The sequence below is a fragment of the Orycteropus afer genome, unplaced genomic scaffold (genome assembly GCF_000298275.1).
Source record: "Orycteropus afer afer isolate SDZICR_OR568_19922 unplaced genomic scaffold, OryAfe1.0 scaffold00041, whole genome shotgun sequence".
NCBI lineage: Eukaryota > Metazoa > Chordata > Mammalia > Tubulidentata > Orycteropodidae > Orycteropus > Orycteropus afer.
In genome coordinates this window covers 4,737,609-4,758,375 of record NW_006921628.1, presented here as the reverse complement: position 1 = coordinate 4,758,375, position 20,767 = coordinate 4,737,609, and the positions used below count along the sequence as shown (strand labels likewise).

Genomic DNA, 20,767 nt, shown 5'->3' with positions numbered 1-20,767 from the left:
ACAATATTTCGGCACATAACAACAACACCACCACCACCTTGATAAAGCTCCAAATTAATGGTGCAGGTATTTAGAAATATCATTCGGGAATGCTATAGTAATGTTTCGTACATTTAAATCTTCTACACAGAATAGACAGGCAAATATTACAGATTCTAAAGCAGTTAGGACATAACAGGATAGTCCTTGAAAATAATACTTTTTTTGTTAATTATGAACTAACCGTGGAAACTGGTGATGGGCATTGGATACTCCTGAATTTTAATTCCCTTTAATCTTCCTACTGACTTAAAATTTTTCTTCTCCAATTTACTGTTAATCCTATAATGTCTTGCTTACTGATATTTCGCTATTGCTAACCTGCTGTTTGCTGATCTATATTTTTCTGAAGTTAGACTGAAGAGAAAATTCAGGCTTGTGTTAATGTAAAAGAAGAGCTATAAATTCAATGATAAGATTTAATTAATCTTTTATTATTACCATCTTTGAAGTTCAGGTAATAAATTGCAGGCTTGGCCAAAAGTACTTCTTCTGATTCATTACTAGAGGCCAGCACTTCATGTATCATCAAAAGTGGACAGCTTTCTTTATTTCATGGGTTATTTAACTTGAGAAAGGGAAAGTAACACAAACCTTAAATTTCTTATTCCAGCTATTCTTTTCTAGGAGCCAAAATCAACATTTGTATTTCCCTAGAGCCTCTCACTTTCACTGTGGAATGTTTAGAAACTGAAATTTCTTCTTTTTTAATGACCAATTCGTCTGTGCAAATGCACTGGATTTGTTGAGCTAATGCTGTTTTTCTGGATCTTTCCTTCTTTCCCTGTCTGTGCTTCAATGCCTCCCCAACTTTGCAATGTAGCAAGCTGAGCAGTTGTTCAATCAGATGTACAACCCAGTAAGTCTTTTCCAAAAGTTCCCGCTGTAACATATCAAAGCATGAGGATCCATTGACCACATGTCACTATGTGCCATACTGGGGTGGTTTCGAAAATATTTATGAATCTCTTCCTGTTTTCATTCTGTCGAAAGAAATGACCTGTGCAGAAGCCACTGCCATTTCTTTTGAATGCAAAATTTACAAAATTAAGAACTCAAGGAAATATTGCCAGCTTTGATATTATCTCCTTCTTCACTTCAAATCTCAGGCTATAGACACAGGTCAGGAGCAGATCTAGGCTCATGAAATTCTTTCTTACCTTCTATAGACACAGACTTATCTATGTCAAAAGGCATAGTGTTAGTAAAATAACAAATAACTGTATGCACGCTGTTACCAAGTGATAGAAATTAAAATAATTTACAGTTTAAAATTGTGCTATGCTCTTTGAGATTGGCAAATAGCTAACATAGTAGATTTTGTAAGAGTTCAAAACATGTCCTTTGGCTGAGAACAACCCAAAATATAGCCTCCTAGTAACAATTCTGAGTACAGTTTAATGAGGACCGAAACAGGTAACTAGAAAACTATTTGTAAAATGGCCCAGATGCCACCACTTATTTATTTATTTTATCCTAATGACAGGTGTGCATTTGTAGGAAGCAATTTATTTGTTTCTCTTACCTTTTTTAAGAAGTGCCTTTCTGTTTTGTGAACTCAGGTGACTCACTAGGAGAAATATTACATATAGGTGGCTAGAATTTGTCATTTGGCAGCTGTGATCTGTGCTGTTGTGCGTTCCAGGACCTCCTATTTATAAATTCCCATCACAGGAAAAAGGAACAGCCTGAATGAAGGAAATGAGTCAGCCAGCAACTTTTTACTTGTTAAGCTGCTGCTTCAGGAAAGAGTGATATGTAGGATGCTTGGGTGTACCTAATTAGACTCAAATCCAGTCCCGTTCTTTTAAATACTTTTATTTTTGAAAACAGAATTCCTCAAGTCCTGTTGAAACATCTTTATTAATCACTTTTCTCAGTAGATTTTAGTGTAGCAAAAATAAGGACTCTAAATGACCTTTCCTTTTTGAATGACAGTGTTAATAAGCTGACTCAAGGCAGTGGAGAGGTGAAGAAAGACAAAATTGGAATATCTTCAAGCTTGAAAACCGACCTTGAAAAGAATAAGTGTTTTCTTTAAATATTTTTAAAAAGGTGTAAATTAATCCCATTGAAATTATATTTCCTTACTACTTAAGGATGGGAAGAAAACCTAAGCATGTCAGATTGTGAGTGTGTGCAGGACAGATGGGGAAAGCTTCATTCCCACAGGCACAGAAATTTACCGGGATGGGAGACAGGAGTTCACCATCCCTGTCAGGATAGGTAGGGCCAAAGAAATAGCTTGGTTAACTTGTGCAACATATCCAGAAATATTGCTAACATGATACTCATCAGACTTTTTCTTGTAAAAAATACAAGGGTTTCCAGCATGCAAAAGTGAACTTTTTAGTCTATCAGGTGACTAATTTAAAACTCATTGACTGATTTCTCTCCCCAAGTTAATTAAACTTAACCCATTGTTTTAGCATCCTGGGAATATAGCCAAACTCTCATTATTTTAGTTCTCCCTGTCTGTAGAGTCCAATTCTTTTTGAAGTGATAGAGATGCAGCATGATGAATTTTATGTCCTTAAGAGCCTTTTAACAAGTGACTATGTTTTTCCTGGTTATAAAAATAATATACAGTCACAGGAGAGAATTAGCAGAAATATGGAAGAACATAGGAGAAAATGAAAACAGCAGGCCTTCACACTGCACAGAGCTGATCACTAAGAACAGTGGAGTGTTTCCTCCCGAGATACCTTTCTGTGGTGCTCTTTTCCTTTCTCTTCCCTTCTTTCTTCCCTCTCTCCTTCACTCCTCCTCCTCCTCTTTCTTCCTTTTTTTTCTTCCCTGTTTCTTTCCCTTCCCTTACCTCTCCTTTCTTTTTCTTCTTACCTAATGCTCTATTTCTTTTCACCAAGTTGTGTCCAAGTATTCGGATATATATTCCTATTTTTACAACATTTAATTAAAATTTTCTTAAGTAATTAAATATTTTGCCAAAACACTGTTTTAGTGATTGTATAATATTCTCCTGTATTTACTTATTCCCCAATTAAGTAAGCATTTCTTTCTCTTTTTTAAGACCAGTATAAATAATTCTTTCAAGAACATCTTTCTATATTAATTTTCATATAGAAATCTTCTATATGAAATAATTTTCATAATCTTCTCATATTATTAATTTCTAGGCTAAAGATTTTAAAGTACTCCCAGTAGTTCCTTCTGTGTTGCATTTCAGAGACATTCCCCACTGCACACTCCATCCTGAGCCTTTCGGCCATGTCTGGATGACACTGAAAACCGGTATTTTTCATATCTTGGACAAATCCATAGGTGGAAATTTTTTCTCCTTTTAATTTTTCTTTCTTTAATTACTAATGTGGTTGAGGTTTTTGATATGTGTATTAACCATTTGTGCTTTTTCTTCTGTAAGTTTTGTAAGTCATTTAAGCAGTTGTTTTTCAGTTTACTATTTTGTCTATTGATTTCTTTATGCTTTAAATGGAAAATTTGTCAGATTTATGACAAAGGTCTTTTTTATGTTTTTTATACACAGAAACATTATTAGGAATTTCCTCATTGCTCTCATGCTTAGAAGTTATCTTCTGGTTTCAGGAACAGATACTCACCTGCATTTAGACATCTTTGTGTATATGCATGTGTGTGTGTGTGTGTGAGAGCGATGCTTTTTAATGCCAATTTAACTTATCCATCTGCAGTTTATTTTGAAGTGTGTTAGGAGATGTGGTTCTGATTTACATTTTTTCAAATGATCAAGTAATTGTTCCAGCACCATTTATCAAACAATTGTCTCTTAAACCACTGATTTTGATACTGTTCTATTGCATACTAAGTACTTATATGGACAAATATTTCAGTTTCTGGGCTTTTATTCAGTCCATCAATGTCTGCTGGTTTTGGCTCAGAATTTTACCTATTGTAGTTTTATAATAGTTTAAAACATCTAATGAAATGCAGTCCACTTCAATTATTTCTGCTTTTGATTTTGTCCTGTTTTGTATTAATGTTCTTAACTTTTGATTTTCTCTCATTCTTAGTGAAATTTAGGATCATTTTGTCAATTTTAAAAGTACAACTGTGGGGGATTTTAATTAGAATTATATTCAACCTACAAAAGAATTTTAGAATGATTGATATTTTTTAGCATTATTTTTTTTCCCCATTCATGAGCTTCATACTCTTTTTATGTATCTCAGTCATGTTTTACTATAAAGTTTTGACATTTTTCTAATATAAGCCCCTAAGACTTGTTCTTAGGGATAGTTCTATGCATTTCTACCTATATAATTTTCAAGCTGCTGTTCTGGATGATATATTTCTCCTTTTTTTTTTTTCTATGTAGTTAGTCAGGTCCGATTTGAGGGCACATAACAACAACAGTGTTTTGTACCAAGGAAGTTTCTTTTATTTTTAGTTTATTTTGAATCTTGTCATCTACATATTTTTTGCTACTTACAATTTTTTTTGTTGTGGTTGTTAAATAAGATAGTTTTATGGTTGGTCTTTTGTACATCAGACTAAACTAAATCAGATTAAACAAGGATTACATGTTGATGTCCTCCTGGGAATATGGGTCTTTTGTTTTGTTTTGTTTTTCATTTTTCCCCTCTTAGAGTAGTAGATATAAACTAGTCCTGTTTCCTTTTTTTTTCACTTTTTATTTTAGTCACTGCATTCTAATATGTAATATTCTATATGCCATTTCTTAGGAATCTAAAATTTTGCCTTTGTATCTTTATTATTCCTTATAATAATAACCTCTCTGAGCTTAAGTACCAGTCTCTGCTCTTGGAGGTTTTATAAACACCATGCAGATTGTTTCTGGTTGGGCTCTGCTCTTTTTCTTTTCTTCTGATTCTAGACAAATAATATGGTTTTTAAATCTATCCCAAATACCTTCTTTGGTAGCCCTCATTGTTATTATGCCTAGATATGGTATACAGAGATCTCCTATAAATTTTTAATAATCTTTAGACCTTCTGGTTCCCTAAATTTAGTGCCTCTTACAATCCCCTTGTTGCTATAAGGCAAATGACTTTTTCAGAGGCGCTGGGTCTATCTTGCTACTGGCCAGTGGACACTTGAGATCCTGCTGATGTCCCCTCACACATGTCAGACCCTCTCCTGCCACTGTCTTTTGCAATCCCATCTCGTCTGCACACATATCTTTTGCAGAGCTCACATTTTACGTAAGAGTTTACAAGAAGACAAGCAAGCATTTTTCCATTCCAGAGAGAGAAAGATAATGTTCAGTGAGGTCTTCTTGATTTATATGTCACTATAGGACTAGACAGTCCCAGGGACTTCGTGGCTTGACTTCTAAATGCTTTCACAGTCGTTGCCTAGGTACAGCAGGTCATTTTTCCCTGATATTTTAAAGCCAATTTCTAAAAATTAAATGATTTGATTCTTAGACCAGTCCACCCAACACAGGAAAGTGGAAAATTACAACTATTTAAGAGATAATTTTGGGTATACTCAGAAGGAAGATGGGGCAATCTACTTCTGTAGTGATACTGCCTCGGAAACCCAAGGAGGGGTCCCTATGAGCCGGGTCCGACTCGACAGCACATAACAACAACAACAATACACATAACACATGTGCTGTACACATGCAAACATGCACATGCACACAGGTACACACACATGACCTCACTCTAAATCTGGCCTTTCAATATCTAAAGAACTCAAACAATATCTGAAATAACACTTAAGATTTGAAGTCATGTGATTTATTTCAGAGCATTCAGATAATTACCTCAGTTCTCTACATTGCTAATTTAGGACATTTTATGTTTTAAAAGAGATTTCATTAGTAATTAAATTTTTTGTTTAAGGGAGTCTCAAAAAGTGTTAGCATACAGTTCTTTTTTTCTTGTTTTGTGTATGTGACATAAAACTTATTTTGAGTATGTGTTCATGTTTATTTATACATATTCTATTTGTCCCATCTAGGAAAAGACATTTATTTTTTGGTATAGTTGTTAAAATATGCAAATTGTGAATTCCCCAGCTGTAATTGGCTTAGATTGTGAAAGAATAATTTGCTTTAGGATGAGGGAGTGTGAGATATGAAGAAATATCATTATGAATTTCTACATGTAATATTTATGTTCAGCTATTCTGTTTGGGATTAACTTATTGGATTGAAAATGAAATTCACATTTTATATCTGTCATCATCCTTAAAAGCTTTATTTCATAAAGTAATATTTTATTCATACTCAGGATTATGTGAAGATTGGAGCTTCTTTTAGAAAATAGAAAGCAAACGTAATTTTAAAAATAGTTTATGTACCTTGTTCTGCTATTAATATATGAAAGAAAAGTTAAAGCACTGTCTATGGACACTAAACTCCCAAAGGAGTACAATTGAGAATCATATTTTTCTAGTGTACAAATTTAGCAAATGACTGCTAAAACCCACAAGCAGCAGGAAAGAAAAATCATCAGACTGATTAATTAGCATTCTGCTTATACTTTATGGTCATGATGAACCATTTGTTTATTTTGAGAGGAGTGAGTTTTCATTAAAATTTGTAGGGCCTGTTTCAAAGAGGGAATGTTATATAGTATTATAATTGAATTTTGCCCACCTTGTTTCATAACAGGTTTCTGGACCAAAGTAATGCTTTCCTTTCTAGGCACCTGGAATGATAGACTAGAATTTTATTAAAAGTAATCAATGACTAACCTTGCCAAGAAAAGTTTAAATAAATAGGATTTGTGATTTGCCTCCCTTTCGACCTCTGCTTTGGCTTTAGCTACTTGTTGCTTCCTCACTTTGATCTAGGCATAGCATTACTATAAAATTTTCCTTTACTTCCTGAAATAGTTCTAAAATTTTTCATTAAAATACCCACTAGTAACTATGAGGTATTATTTATCCCAGGTCATGATCAGATTCTTGTTTTGTGCTTGATGAAGGATTTCAAAGTCAGTTCACATCAAAATGCCTAAGGTTGCCCACATCAGTGAGCCTGCAAACTTTTTTTTTTGTTATTATTCCCATTTGTGGGGAAATTTTCTTACATATGGAAATGTAAGAAATGTAATTGGGAGACCCTCAAAACTTGTTGATCTCTTGTGTAGTACAGACATTTCTTAAATTCCATTTTTTCCAGTTTTCTGTACATTTAAAAGATGCTGAAGGGTTTCTCTAAAAGCTGCAGGAAATATTTTGAGGCAGAACCAGATACCTCAATAAAACTGACCTCTTTAATTTGAAAAAATAAATCTCTACGTGTCTTTGAAGTGGACAATGTTCTTGTCTACATTTATGATGAGTTCAGAAACCATTATAAGAAAACCCCACCTATTTGCATCATCAAGAGCTAGATTCTTGACTAATCTAAATAGAGGAAGAAAGTTGGTGTGCCCTATAAGAGTGGAATGGCAAGTGATTCCCAAAATTTTGAGGGAGTTAATTTCAAGCAACAGATTCCTGAGGGTAAATAATTACTGGACATTTTCGGTTTAAGTCATGAATGGGTCAGATTGTCATAGAGATTTGTTGAGATAAAATTTCAAATAAATTCATATGTTTTATGCAGTGTCTGATGTAAACTAGGTCCAAATCCATCATCTACTGTCAGGAGCTATCAGTCCAGATTAAAGAACCCATGTTATAATTTGAAAAGGCAAGAATACTGTCTAAATACAATAAAGAACTTATGTCTCTCCATTTTTAGAGGAGGCTCTGGCAGTACGATTATCAAGGGAATGTTGGCTTTATAAGCTTAATTTCCTCCTTTATTGGTAAAGTCCCATTCCTTGAGTGTGGGTCATACAGTTTTAGCTCATCCTCTGAGGAGGAGTGATTCAGGCTGAATAGAGCTGGTTATCTGTAGGGTTTTCTTTTTTTTAAAAAATTAAATTCCATGGAGTCTTTTACCCCCACTGCTCAGCATAGGTGAGGTACTCACCAGTCATCTGAATCGTGTGAAATGCTATCATTGCTTGAAACTGCACATGGATGTCAGTTATGACCCAAGAAATAGCTGTCACTCTCCCATCTCTACATGACTCCTCCTTAAAGCTTTCTGTTGACTTAGAAAAAATTTTCATCACTCCTATTTATAGGGAGCTTTGGTGGTGTAGTGCCTAAGGCATTTGACTGCTAACCAGAAGGCTGGCCTCTCCTTGGGTTTCCGAGGTGATATCACTATGGAAGGAAGGTTGGGCAATCTACTTCCGTAGTGATATCACCTTGGAAACCCAAGGAGAGGTCACTATGAGTCAGATTGGACTTGAAGGCAGTGCATGCATGCGTGCATACCTATTTATACCTTTATCTAATAATTCTTCCAAGAAATCTGGCATCAATATTGAAGGTAGCTTGACATGAATTCTTTTTACCTGGAACTAAGTAGATATTTATACAGAACTAGAAACAGATACATTGAACTCAAAGGTATTTTTGAGGCTGTCTATTCCTTTTGAAAGGAATAATCATTAGTACTTGTAAATATTATCTAACAAGTACCAGGCCAGCTGTAACTTGTACTGTTGTCTTTATTTTGATAACATGACCTAGCTTCAGCATCAGGATGAAGTCAGCAATGGTAGAGTCTAGGACCAGGTATTTTTTTTCCTGGGCTTTCTGTGCCTCTAAACACGCTATGAGTCCAACTCACCATATTTTCTCATTGGGTTGTAAAGACCACCAGCCTATGTCATTTCATGTAACATCAAATGCTGGCCAGAGGGTTATCCTCTTCTCTTCCATGAGCTAAAATAAGGACCGTGCTCATGTATCTGTATCTCACCAGCAGACTCAACTCTCCCTGTGAACCTAAAAAGAGCAGCTTCTTTAAGGACTATGTAGTGTCTTGTCGATAAAGATTAAATAACTTTGTTAACTTATTAGCTGATAATAAGCCCCATCTCTGGATACACTACTTAGTTCATTAATTCATTTTTAAAGATCTTAATACCACTGATTGGGTAGTTTAAGAAATGTCATGAAAAGGTTTTTAAGTGTCCTAAAATAATGGTAATATTTTAGAAAAATGGAAGAGAAGTTAACATGGAAAATTTTTTTTTTAGCACTTTAAAAACTTTATATTTTTAAATGCTTTTCTGTTGCAAGAATAATGAGAGTTGATTCTTATTATCACAAATAGAAGTAAGTAAAATATTCTTTTAAAATAGAATATCCTATATTTTTAAAGTTGAGATTAGGGAATTTAAATATTCATTCCTTTAAATTTAAAATTAAACCATCAGATAAATAAAAGTCTAAAGCCATATTAGCCCACAGTTGTCTTTCAAATTATTTTTAATTATACTGAAAAAGCTCAATAATGGATTTTAATGAAGCCAAGGCTGGGAGCTCTGGTAGCATAGTGGCTAAGACACTTGCCTGCTAACCAGATGGCTGGCGGTTCAAACCCACCAGCCACTCCTCGGAAGGAAGGTTGGGCAATCCTACTTCCGTAGTGATACTGCCTCGGAAACCCAAGGAGGGGTCGCTATGAGTCGGGGCCGACGCGACGGCACATAACAACAACAACAAGAAGAAGGCTGAATACTAAATAAATAAAAATAAGTGTCTGAGAAATGTTGGTGAAAGGCAATAATAAACTAGTACCTGATAGTATGTTGAAGTCATATATTTTTTTCAATGTTTTTTTTTAATAGTTGAGTTTATTTATTGAACGAGGAAATCTTAAAGAACAGGAAAGCAAATTATCCCACATCTATCCTCATGCTTAAATAATATGTTACATGCAAAAATATTATTTTTTAAAATGATCATTTTGTTATAAATTAAGAAATTTATTTTTATTTATACTAATTTTTGAATTTTTTTCTACTATATCATTGCAAAGATTGTCAACTTTCTAACAGTAGTATTAGTATTAATTTTTTCTAACCATGCATGATTCATTTGACCCCACAGTAGCTGTAGCTTGCTTGCCTTGTTTTTTCCCTGAAATTTTTTTAAAAAGTTAATAAAGACACAATGAACATCTGTTCTACAGAGTAAGACAGCAGAACAACTTAAAGTCCTAATAAATTGCTACCATTTCACATGTGAATTTTGGAGATATGTACATAGATGACTTCTCTGAACTTTCTATGTTGAATGTGCACTGTTGTTAAACTACTTGTTTTTTCCCTGCCTCCTCTTTGAAGAAATCAATTAGGAATAATGGGAAACAAGGGGTAGGCAAAACATTGCAGTGCAGTGTTCTTTCCATCTGTCTGGGAATATTTCAGCCAAAAGTTTATTTGGGGAAAAAAAAAAAAAAAAAAGCCATAACACACTCACACACAATGCACATAACCACAAATACTTTGGCTGCAAATTATTCTGCAATATTGTTGGCGTGTTGTTGCCTGTTGTGTCTGTTCTTGTGTGTAACCTGACCCCCCACATGCATGTGTTTGCAGATTCTCGTCTGTGTGCTTGTTCATGAATTAGCTCACCTTCCTCCTAGTTCAGGTTAAGTTTAATCAAGACAACAAGAATTTATGGGTATAACTGTTAGCTGAAAAGCCCTTCTTCACTTCCAGTTCTTCTTTTAAACTACATCTGCTGCTGTAATGCCTCGGTGGGATAAAGTGTTCAATTATCTCCCATACATTGGCTGACTCTGCATATACCCTTGATGGTTCTTGGAACATAATTGAATGTCATCTTGTCTCAGTTTCTCTGCATTGGAAATGGAAGCATTTGGTATGACTCATCTCCTTCACTTGGAGGAGTTAAATTATCTTAGGTCTGCTTGTCAGATGACCAGAAATAAAGAAATCACAGTCTCTACTTTCCCCACCCCTCACTTTTTGGTAGAAAAAGAAGAGTATAAATAGCAACAGCTAATGGAACTACATATGAACCATAAAAGAAACTCCACTGTAAAACTACAATATAATTTAAAATCCACATTGTTCTAAGGTAGCTGAAATGTAGGGTTTTTCTCTTTTGTGTTTTAACTGACAGTATACCCATAATTCTTGATTATTGTTATTGTTTCTTTTTTTTCTCCAAAATGAATTGCTGGGCCATTGGTGACTGTCTATTGCTCCAAACTGTTGTCTTAACTATATTCTTTAAACATGTGATGTTGAAGGCTCATAATATTGAAGATGACTCCAGGATGAACCCCGAGTTTGCAGACAGAATAAAACAGCTTGATAAAGAAGCATCTTACTACCGTGATGAGTGTGGCAAAGCCCAAGCAGAAGTTGACCGGCTGCTGGAGATCCTCAAGGAAGTAGAGAATGAAAAGAATGACAAGGACAAGAAGATTGCAGAACTCGAAAGGTAATTTTACAGTTGTGTTGTGAATTGTCAACTGTGAGTGAATAATTGACTGGTTGCCCCTCTCAGATCACAGTGGTTTTGGAAAACACATTCGCATTTCAAGTTTGACACAAGTTACATAAGGAGAAAATGGCCTGTCCACAATGATGTTGTGTTTCTGTGGGACGTTCAGAAGGCAGTTGGCTTATCTTTTGAGGGCTTATGTACCTCTTCAGTGTTTAAGAAAATTACATTTTATTAAACATATGTATTTAAGAAAAACTTCCTTGAGTGATTTCTGTGATCTAGCATTTGTACCAGCAAAGCATATAAGAAATTGGGTTTTGACTCCTTAAAACCTCAGTTCTTTCACATCAAAGACATATATTTGGTGGTTTAGGTTTGTCTTGAGCAAACAGTATGGAAGAATAGAGTTGGAAATTCTCCATTCAGAATAAAGAAGGGAGCTCATATCCTTTGGGTTTCTTTTGGCACACCACAAAAAAATTCATCCTTGGAATTAATCTTTTAAGAGATCCTTAGAGCGTTTGGTAGATAAATATGTTTGAATAGGCCTTGAAGCAGGCCTACCTGAAACAGTACATTTTGTCTAAAAACGAAGAGGGTTGTATCAAGGTTCAGAGTATTTAACTTTCCAATTAAATCATGTCCATATTGTGTTTATGGATAGCATAAACTCTAAAAATAAGCTTTCTATCAATGCCTTGTCCTATACTTGATATAAGAAGAGAACTTTCTGAATAAGCTTACATAACTCTGTAACCTCTGAGGATTCCTTATTGGTTCAGCAATAAGGCAGAATTTGTCTTTGCTAGATTCAGTCCATGTGGAAGAAATCAGCAAATTTTGACTAAATCAGTGAAAGCATGCCAGCTCAGTTCAAGACACTTGTGAGGCCCGAACAGACTTGGAAACATATGCAGACTAGTTTTCTATGGTCTTAGGAAAGGATCATGGGCTTTAGTGACAGAAAGACCTTGGTTCAAATTTTGCCTCTGCTTTCTGTGAGCAGCATGACCTCGAATCTTGTCAGAAGTGAATCTCTAAGAACCTATTAAAATGTGTCAGGCTTTGCAAACACCAAATCCCAGTGTAAAGTAGGATGGTTATATTGTTATGAATAGTTGAATGCTAAAACAAATAATTGTCACTATTGATTGGTGCTGTGTTAAACTGATAGGTTCGTTCCTCAAATCAATTGATATTCCTTTTAAAAACCTTAGAATTAGATTGATAATTTGATTTTTTTTTTCCAGTGTGACCAACTTTAGCAATTAAGTCAGAGACATTTTTTTCCCTGAGATAGTTGTATCATTTAGAATTTTAAAAGGCTCATATTAAAATGTGGGAATGTTCCGTCTTCTGGTTCTTAAAAGCTAGCAACATTGCTAATTTTAGATCTATCTATGTGGCTACTTTCAAACTGTGTTTCAGGACTAAAATTTTTCTAAAAAACTAGTATAAGAAGATCACAGGGCAGATGTGTATTATTGTTGAGACACCTCCTGATGAGTTGAATGGGCTTCTTGGGATCGATCCCATGATTAAAACAAGACAAAACTGTAATAGGAGTTGCCTGATTCCAGGTCCATTGCTCTGAGAAGCAGTAAGCCATGTAGGGACTGCCCTGGATAATAACTGATGATACTAATACTAATAATTATAGTATTAGTATAATAATAATTGGTTATATAAATAACCAAAAAAAATCGGTTATATAATAACCAAAAAAAAATAAACCAATTGTTGTCAGACTGAGCCTGACTCATGCCTACCCTGTATGTATTAGAGTAGAACTATGCACCATAGGGTTTTCAGTGACTGATTTTTCACTAGTGGATTACCAGGCCTTTCTTCTGGGTTGGCCCTGTGTAGATTTGAACTGCCAACCTTTTGGTTAGAACATGAGCACTTAACTGCCACCCAGGGTCTCCATTCTCATAATAATACAAAACAAAAACCAAACTCACTGCCCTCAAGTCTGATCTGACTCATAGTGACCCCTCCTTGGGTTTCTGAGGTGGTATCACTACAGAAGTAGATTGCCCAACCTTCCTTCTAAGGAGTGGCTGGTGGGTTTGAGCCTCCAGCCTTCTGGTTAGCAGTCAAATGCTTTAGGCACTACGCCACCAGAGCTCCCTTCATAATAATAGGTTATATATAACCTGTACTGACAATGTGCCAGATACTGTGCTGAGTACTTGACTTATACTACTGTGTACTTTTTGATCTTATAACTCTATTGCACAAAACCTATCATTATCCCCATTTTATCAATGAGAAAACAATGGCATGTACAAATTAAGTAACTTTCTCAAGGTTGCAGAGCTGATAAGAGTCAAAGTCAGGATTTGAACCCAGGTCTGACAGCTGAACCTGTATCTTGCCCACATGGGCCATTGAGAGTAATGCCTCCCCTCAGTGGGCCAGAAGAAGAAGCTAGTGCAGTCACGCTAATCAATCCTGAGGCCGCAAAGCCCTCACCGAACCGGCATCATGCTGGGCCATGAGAGACCTGCTTCGTCTTTATTAGCTCTCGGGAGGGAAAGTGATGTTGCCCACCTTGAGAAGGTATTTTCTCACATTAAACCAGAACCTTAGCACCACTGATTAAAAATCAGGATCACCCACTATAAATACTTGCGTATAAATAGTATAATTGTCTAGTGGGACAAACTGGCCTTAGCTGGACACTATGGCCATTAATCATGAAGAAGAGTCACATTTTTATTTCTTCAATATGGAATGCATTAAACCAACAGTGATTTTACAGGCATTTATCTTTATGTACTTTCTGCACATTTTCTTTATCTCTGCCTCTGCCTCTTCTTAAAGCTGATGCCTCCCAAGCACTGTAATTTATAAAACGTGTGGTGGATCTTGACTCAGTCCAGTTCTCTGCCTGCCTGGCTTTTGGGTCCAGCAGGCAAACACAGTCTGGGTAATGTCTGAGGCCCAGGCCCAGAGGATATGGGAGTGGCAATCAAGAGGGGAAGTCTCTTGGGAAAACGAGGGCTCCGCCTTGGCCTTTGTTTTTGAATCATTAATATTTGCTGGCCTGTATGTGGATTCTGACCTTAACATCTTCCTTGAATTGTCAGGCAGCCTTTTTCCAAATTGGGCAATATCTCCTTTTGCTGGCTTAAACTACAAAATTCATACCTCATAATGTTGGGAACTGAAGATCTCTTAGCAATGTGACATATATCTCCATTTTGGAGTTGTGGAGGAGTGTTTGCAATTAAATTGGTGATTTTGAAAACCAAAAGATTGAACTTGAAATAAATTTGTGGTCTCTGGTCTGTAATGTGACCTACCAGATTGAAAAGCCTGCTTTTTCAAGCAGCTAGTGTTCTAAAATATTCCAGGCTGCCAGTCATATGAAACAAAAGGTACTAGGAATAACTCAAATGATATAGACACTGGTATGTTTTTCTCTAAGAGGGCTTTTTTGGGGAGGAAAGGGATCAGGAGTAGCTTTCTATTCTGTTAATCTCCCCCATTTTTATCCTCTTCACAATGTATACATTCCAAATAGCACATGGCTGGCACTTACGTGAATGCATTTGCCTCTTAAATTCCATGTGAATGATGTTTTTCACCAGCCATTAAATATTCTGCTTTCCGAAATACATATTGCCCCAGTGTGGTCCACATGTGCAGTTCTGCTTATAAACTCTTTCACTTAATGCTGATGATCGAGCTGGGAGCTTCTGACTTGGACCCAAGGTTTCTCTAGGGGGCGGTGGCCACAGGGTGGGTGGGGGTTCTTAAGCCAGCCCAAGGAAGTTGGTTCAAATCACACTAATGTCTTCATCTGGTCATCAAAGCTAGATATCACATATACTGTACAATCAAGTGCACATGACAGTGTTCAACAGTGCCAGTCGATGAAGAACCCGTAGTGTTTAAAGCTTAATAGAAATATGTTAGAATCCTAGTGAGATTACTTCAATCCATAGTAATTGAACATTTGAGGCAGTGAAATATGTAGTGCTTCTGTGCCAGTGCCCATCATGGTCTCTGAGTTTTATTTAGAATTTCAGAATTAATACTTCGGTAGGGGATAGTAGAGTCTGTTAAGCAATGCCTGCTGGCACCAGATTTCTCTCTTCTCATGCGTGGGAAGGAATCGGTCAGATGACCTTTTGTATAATTATCTTAAACATGTTAGAGGTTTCGTTGGTGTTTGTCCGGAGGACAGTATACCAAATGGAGCCTTCAGTTACACTCCTCCCCTCGTGGAGTGGAGGGTGGGTCCCTGGGGGGATTCTACCCATAAGACATAACATCACAATGGAAAAGAATGTACCACTTAATTATCTAGACCAGCAATTAATACCACTAGACATGTGGACACTGAGAAATCCTTTTAGATGCTGAAAAGTACCTTACTTATCTAGGACTGAGAAACAGAATATTGTTTTTCCTTCTGAATTTGTTCAATAATATGCTGACATAATTTCATTGATGCCTTCAGAACTCTTTTCCAAATGCAAACTTACACTTTTTTCTTTTTTTAAAATTCTGATGTATGTTTTATAAATTTCATGGTACATAGAGGAAACTTGATACCAGTTCTATTTGTTTTAATATAAGCTCTTCTTGCTAAGTAATTTCCACTTGTGTGTGTTAATGCAGTTGAAGGAATTTATCTCAGACAAGTGGCAGATGGTTTTACACTATCCCTAGCAACTTTTTGAGGAAGGTCGTGGACATCAGGAAGCTCTTTGGGAATTTGATAAAAACTGGAAACCCTTGAATAAAGCAACTTTACATTAAATGTTTGCTTGCTATTTCAGTTTAGGGTTTCTTAAAACTCGGCATGGACCTTGGTTTAATTACGTCTGATCTAGAAGGATTTGAAACAGCAGCTGGGGCCATGTTACCACAGAGTCCCCAAAATGGCTGTGGCCTCACCTAACTCGTCTTGATCAGTTTGCGTTCATCTGCGGGAAGGGATAGCAAATCAACTTCCACTGTGTGTTTAACCTTGGGTTTTCGCCTTGATTTTTATCATTATAATCAACACTCTTTCATTTGAAATGTCCCAGTTTAAGCTTAATTCTGACAAAACTTGCTTCTGTTTTTCCCTCCTGCGTGAAATGCTTAAAACTACTTCATAATAGCATGAAGTGTGAAGGCCGCACTTAGCATATAGCTGATAAAGGTACTTGTTTAACCTCTTGAATTTTTCAAAGGCCATTTTGTAATTTAGCACCCTGACTGAATGTGTACTATGCATTCCTGTGGCAGCTGGAAGATGATCATGACTTTATTTTTCTTTATTCATTAATCTGTTCATCTACTGATTTAATTTCTTTGTATTTGCTCGATATTAGAAACTTCATTGTATTGATTGATTGGAAGTGCATGGTAGCTGTGTGCGTGTGCGTGTGTGTTTGTGCTGTGTGTGTGTGCATAGAAGTTATCAAGCATCTGGATATTTTCAGTGATGTGATGTAGGAACCTCATTTTCACAACTGAAAAAAATTACTCTCAGGTTTGGAAGTGACTCTGTCCTCACTTGCGAGGCTGATGGACAGACTGCACCTCACCAAAAAGCCCCCTCCCAGTGTCTTTGATCATCACTAGGTCCAGGGCTCTGTGAGCATCTCAAATGGAAACCTTTGAACCAAAATCCAAATTGCTCAACTCTTTCTGGTTTTCAGGGATAAAGGGAAAATATACCATAGGATATCACCACCCAACTTCCTGGTTCAAATAAAATCTATCTTACATCAGTGCTTACTGCCAGATCTAATACCTTAGTAATTTTCATTGCAGTTTATTAAACAATAAAACTTTATATGCACAAAGATAGGGGCTTTCTCTATAAATATTCCTCCAGGAAAGGTCAAATTCTGCCATTAGACTGCTGGAACACACCTCTGGTTCATGTCAGTGCTTGTTGCGATAATGTGCATGAGAGCAGATACTGGTTTCGTATGTATAATATTTAATACAGCAGCCTATAGTGTGTGCCAAGGGCTTTTTTGGGGTGATATCAGATAAAAGTTTGCTTTATTGTCCTTTGTTTGGTTATAAAACCTGCTAATATAACATCTGTTGGCTATATGTCTAAAACTAATGCTTTTCCTTCCTTTTATTCTCTTTTGCTATTCCTTTTCCTTTCTGCTTATCCTTCAAATTGCTGCTTTCACCCTTGCTCCAACCAGCTTGACTCTCAGGTCAGTACTTTTAGTTTTTCTTCTAACCGCCTCTCCCTCCTAAGCTCAATTTATTGCTTGCACTTGTTTAACAAACACATTTCTGAAATGGTTTTCCTCTGGCCACCACATTTTCCCCCCCATTTCATTCCATGCAGGGATGGTTTATTTTATGAGTAGGCTGTATAGGTGGGGAAAAAAACCAAAGAAGATGGAAATAAATCACTATTGCATAATTTGGTAAATTGTATTCTCGGATTATAAAATCAGTAAGAAAAAAAAATCATCATGATAGCTCCCTAGTGCACTTCAGCTGATAAGTTCAGAAAACTGACTGTAAGATGATAAAAAATGGGTCTGTGGAAAAACCAAAATGCAAGATGCTAAATTTAACCTAGGAGAACAAAAGATCTGCCCATGACACAACTACTTGAAAGCTGAATTTAATTGCACAAGCCATTCAGACTTTTCGCTTAATAAATCACTGCATTTTGAAAGATTTATAGTACTTTTTGTACAGTCACTTTTGAAAATTATCAGTGTGTTAGTAACATATTGTACACACATGTTATTCCCTGTCATTGTTTTGGTTTTAACTTTTTAACTTCATTTTTATTAGCCATAAGACATACTTTAATTACCTAGGGCATTCCATATAGAACCAAATGTAAAACTAGATTCAGAGTTGACAATATACACCCTGCCATTAAGAAATGAAATGGACATTTTGTTTGCAAATGCATCCTAATCTTGGTTCCTCTAAGGTAGGAGGTTCAAGTCAATAATTTATTCTTCCTCGAGTCAAGGAAGACTTCTCTTTCCAACTTGACTGCTAACCAGAAGGCTGGCCGTTCAAACCCACCAGCCACTCCTTGGAAGGAAGATGGGGCAATCTACTTCCGTAGTGATACCGCCTCAGAAACCCAAGGAGGGGTCACTATGAGTCGGTCCGACTTGACGGCACATAACAACAGCATAACAATGTTTAGAGAGTTATCATCCTATCAGTGAGTTTAGTATGTTTATATGATTTGGGACCACCTAGACGTCAGTTTAAAAAAAAAAGTCTCAAATTATATTGGTAGCCAATATAGTGGCTCTTTTGAGAGACAAACTATACTATTTTCTTCTTTTATTGGCCTATTCAGGCCCACTGTCCATCATCCAAGCCAGTAGAATAATACATTTCTGCCAACATCAAATAATTTCAAAGTGAGGGCTCTTACTCACGTGTAAATTTTGTCTCATGCCCATTCCCATTCTCTATGGTTTGTTGTTGTTAGTTGCCATTGAGTGAATTCTGACTCATGGCAACCTCATATGTTGCCTATGGATTTTAAGATTATGATGTTTTGGAAGCATATCTCCAGTCCTTTCTTCTTAGATGCCTCTCGGTAGGTTCAAACCACAAACCTTTTAGCTAGTATTCAAGCACTTATCCATTTGCTCCAACTGGGGACTCCTCCATGGCTCATGGTCCTTAAAAATAAGACCATTTCTCTCTGTTCCCATATACCACACAGGATATTCAGTGATACTGCCTTGAACTTAATCACATCAAAGGAAGTCTCTATTTTGACAGTCTCTCAAACAGAAGTCTAATCAGAGATTAAAAGCATAGCCCTATGGAACTACTCTCAACCAAACCAAATGACTGCTAATTTACTTTCTGGAGCAGACCAAATCTGGGCTGCCTGTGTGCCGAAACACAGACATCCTAACTGGTGGTGGTGGTGGTGGTGGTGAGGGGGCACCTTGGCCACATGGAATCCAAACCTTTCTTCTAAGTTGTGGATCTGCTCAATTTAGTGAAAATTTAAGCTTTTTTCCTTGCCTGTCTTTTTTGTTTTCTTTTTCCTTTTGTCTTTCCTTCTCTTATCCTAATCTATACCTTTTAGTATTAAAGCACTTGAGACCAGGGTTCGCTTTCTCTCACAAACCTCAGGCCTCCCACCTAGACCTTCAGTTGTCAGTGCGCAAGTATTCCTCCTGTGTCTTCCATGTGCTAGGGACCATATTGGAAAATAGTTGGGTTTTTTCCCTATTTTTGTGCTGAATGAACATGAACTGTGACTCTCAGGAGACAGGGTGGAAGATGGGGGCTGGGAAAACTGTGGGTAACAGGGGCCTCTCAGGATCAGAGGCAGGGAAGGCTGATTGGTTTTGGTAAAATGTACATGCCAAATCTGGTTGAGGTGGGTTGTGGGGGCAAATCAAGATTGGAATTATTCCACTGTCATTGGACCTGTTGCCTCAAGTGAACATGATAGATAAAATGTGCAATCCTTGTGAATAGCCTCTGGTTATATTTTTAGTGTAGGAGGAATTAGGCAGCCGTGTTTTCTTGGGGGTTGGGGGAAGCCATGTAGAGTCCTGGAAGCTTTTGTGAGCTTTGACAAAATTCCAGAATTAACTATGCTTCTATTCCAACCACTTCCAGGTTTACTGGTTAAAATAAAATGAAATAATAACAATTGAATGTAGAATCTCTGGCCCATGTACTTTTCTAACAGTTGAGCTACTTATATGTGTGTGTGTATGCATACATACATACATATATACATATGTTTGTGTATATACAGATATTGTATATATACATACATGTACCTGTTTGGATGTGTATATACATTTTCTAATTTCTGGTCTTTCTTACCGCAGAAGTTTGCTTCTTCAACCCCTAATCTAAAGTTTGAAAACTTCACTGATGCTTGAGTCTTTCCTACGTGCTGTAGACTCCAGGGAGGTTCTCCCCTCCATGTATTTTTTTTCAATGGCCTCGTTTCCTTCTCAAATTCCAAGTAGACTCTTCATGCTTAAACTCAGGTGGACAGATAGTATTTTGGGCATGGTACCATGCATATGTCATATTCTAGATCTGTTCAATTCCCCAGTGAACTCCACTTCTGTTGCGAACCTCTTCACACACAAACTAGTGGGGGACTGGAGAAGTTTAACAGGATCTCTGCATTATTACACAGGGGATGATGGTGAGAGGGTGAGGGATTTATGACACATTTACTCATTTGTAGAAATCATTGGTGAGATTAGTATGTGATTTATGACAGGTGAGATCAGATAATGTTGTTGTTATTTGTTGTCCAGTTGGACCTGACTCATAGCGACCCCTCCTTAGGTTTCCGAGGCAATATCACTATGGAAGTAGATTGCCCAACCTTCCTTCCCAGGAGTGGCTGGTAGGTTAGATTAGGTAAAGGTATGCAATAATTACCTCCACAGGGGCAAAAAAAAAAAGGAGCCCTGGTGGTGCAATGGTTAAGCTCCACTGTCATCTAAAAGGTTGGCGATTCGAACCCACC

General features: G+C 36.7%; 1 protein-coding gene across 1 annotated transcript in view; it reads left to right on the top strand.

Moving 5' to 3' along the window:
- ERC2 (ELKS/RAB6-interacting/CAST family member 2) overlaps nucleotides 1-20,767 on the top strand; it is a 1,380,507-nt gene that overhangs the window by 770,961 nt on the left and 588,779 nt on the right. The window contains exons 10-12 of the mRNA XM_042780470.1: nucleotides 863-898; nucleotides 11,087-11,280; nucleotides 17,460-17,471. Coding sequence (XP_042636404.1) covers nucleotides 863-898; nucleotides 11,087-11,280; nucleotides 17,460-17,471 — 242 coding nt within the window. The remainder of the gene's footprint in view (nucleotides 1-862; nucleotides 899-11,086; nucleotides 11,281-17,459; nucleotides 17,472-20,767) is intronic.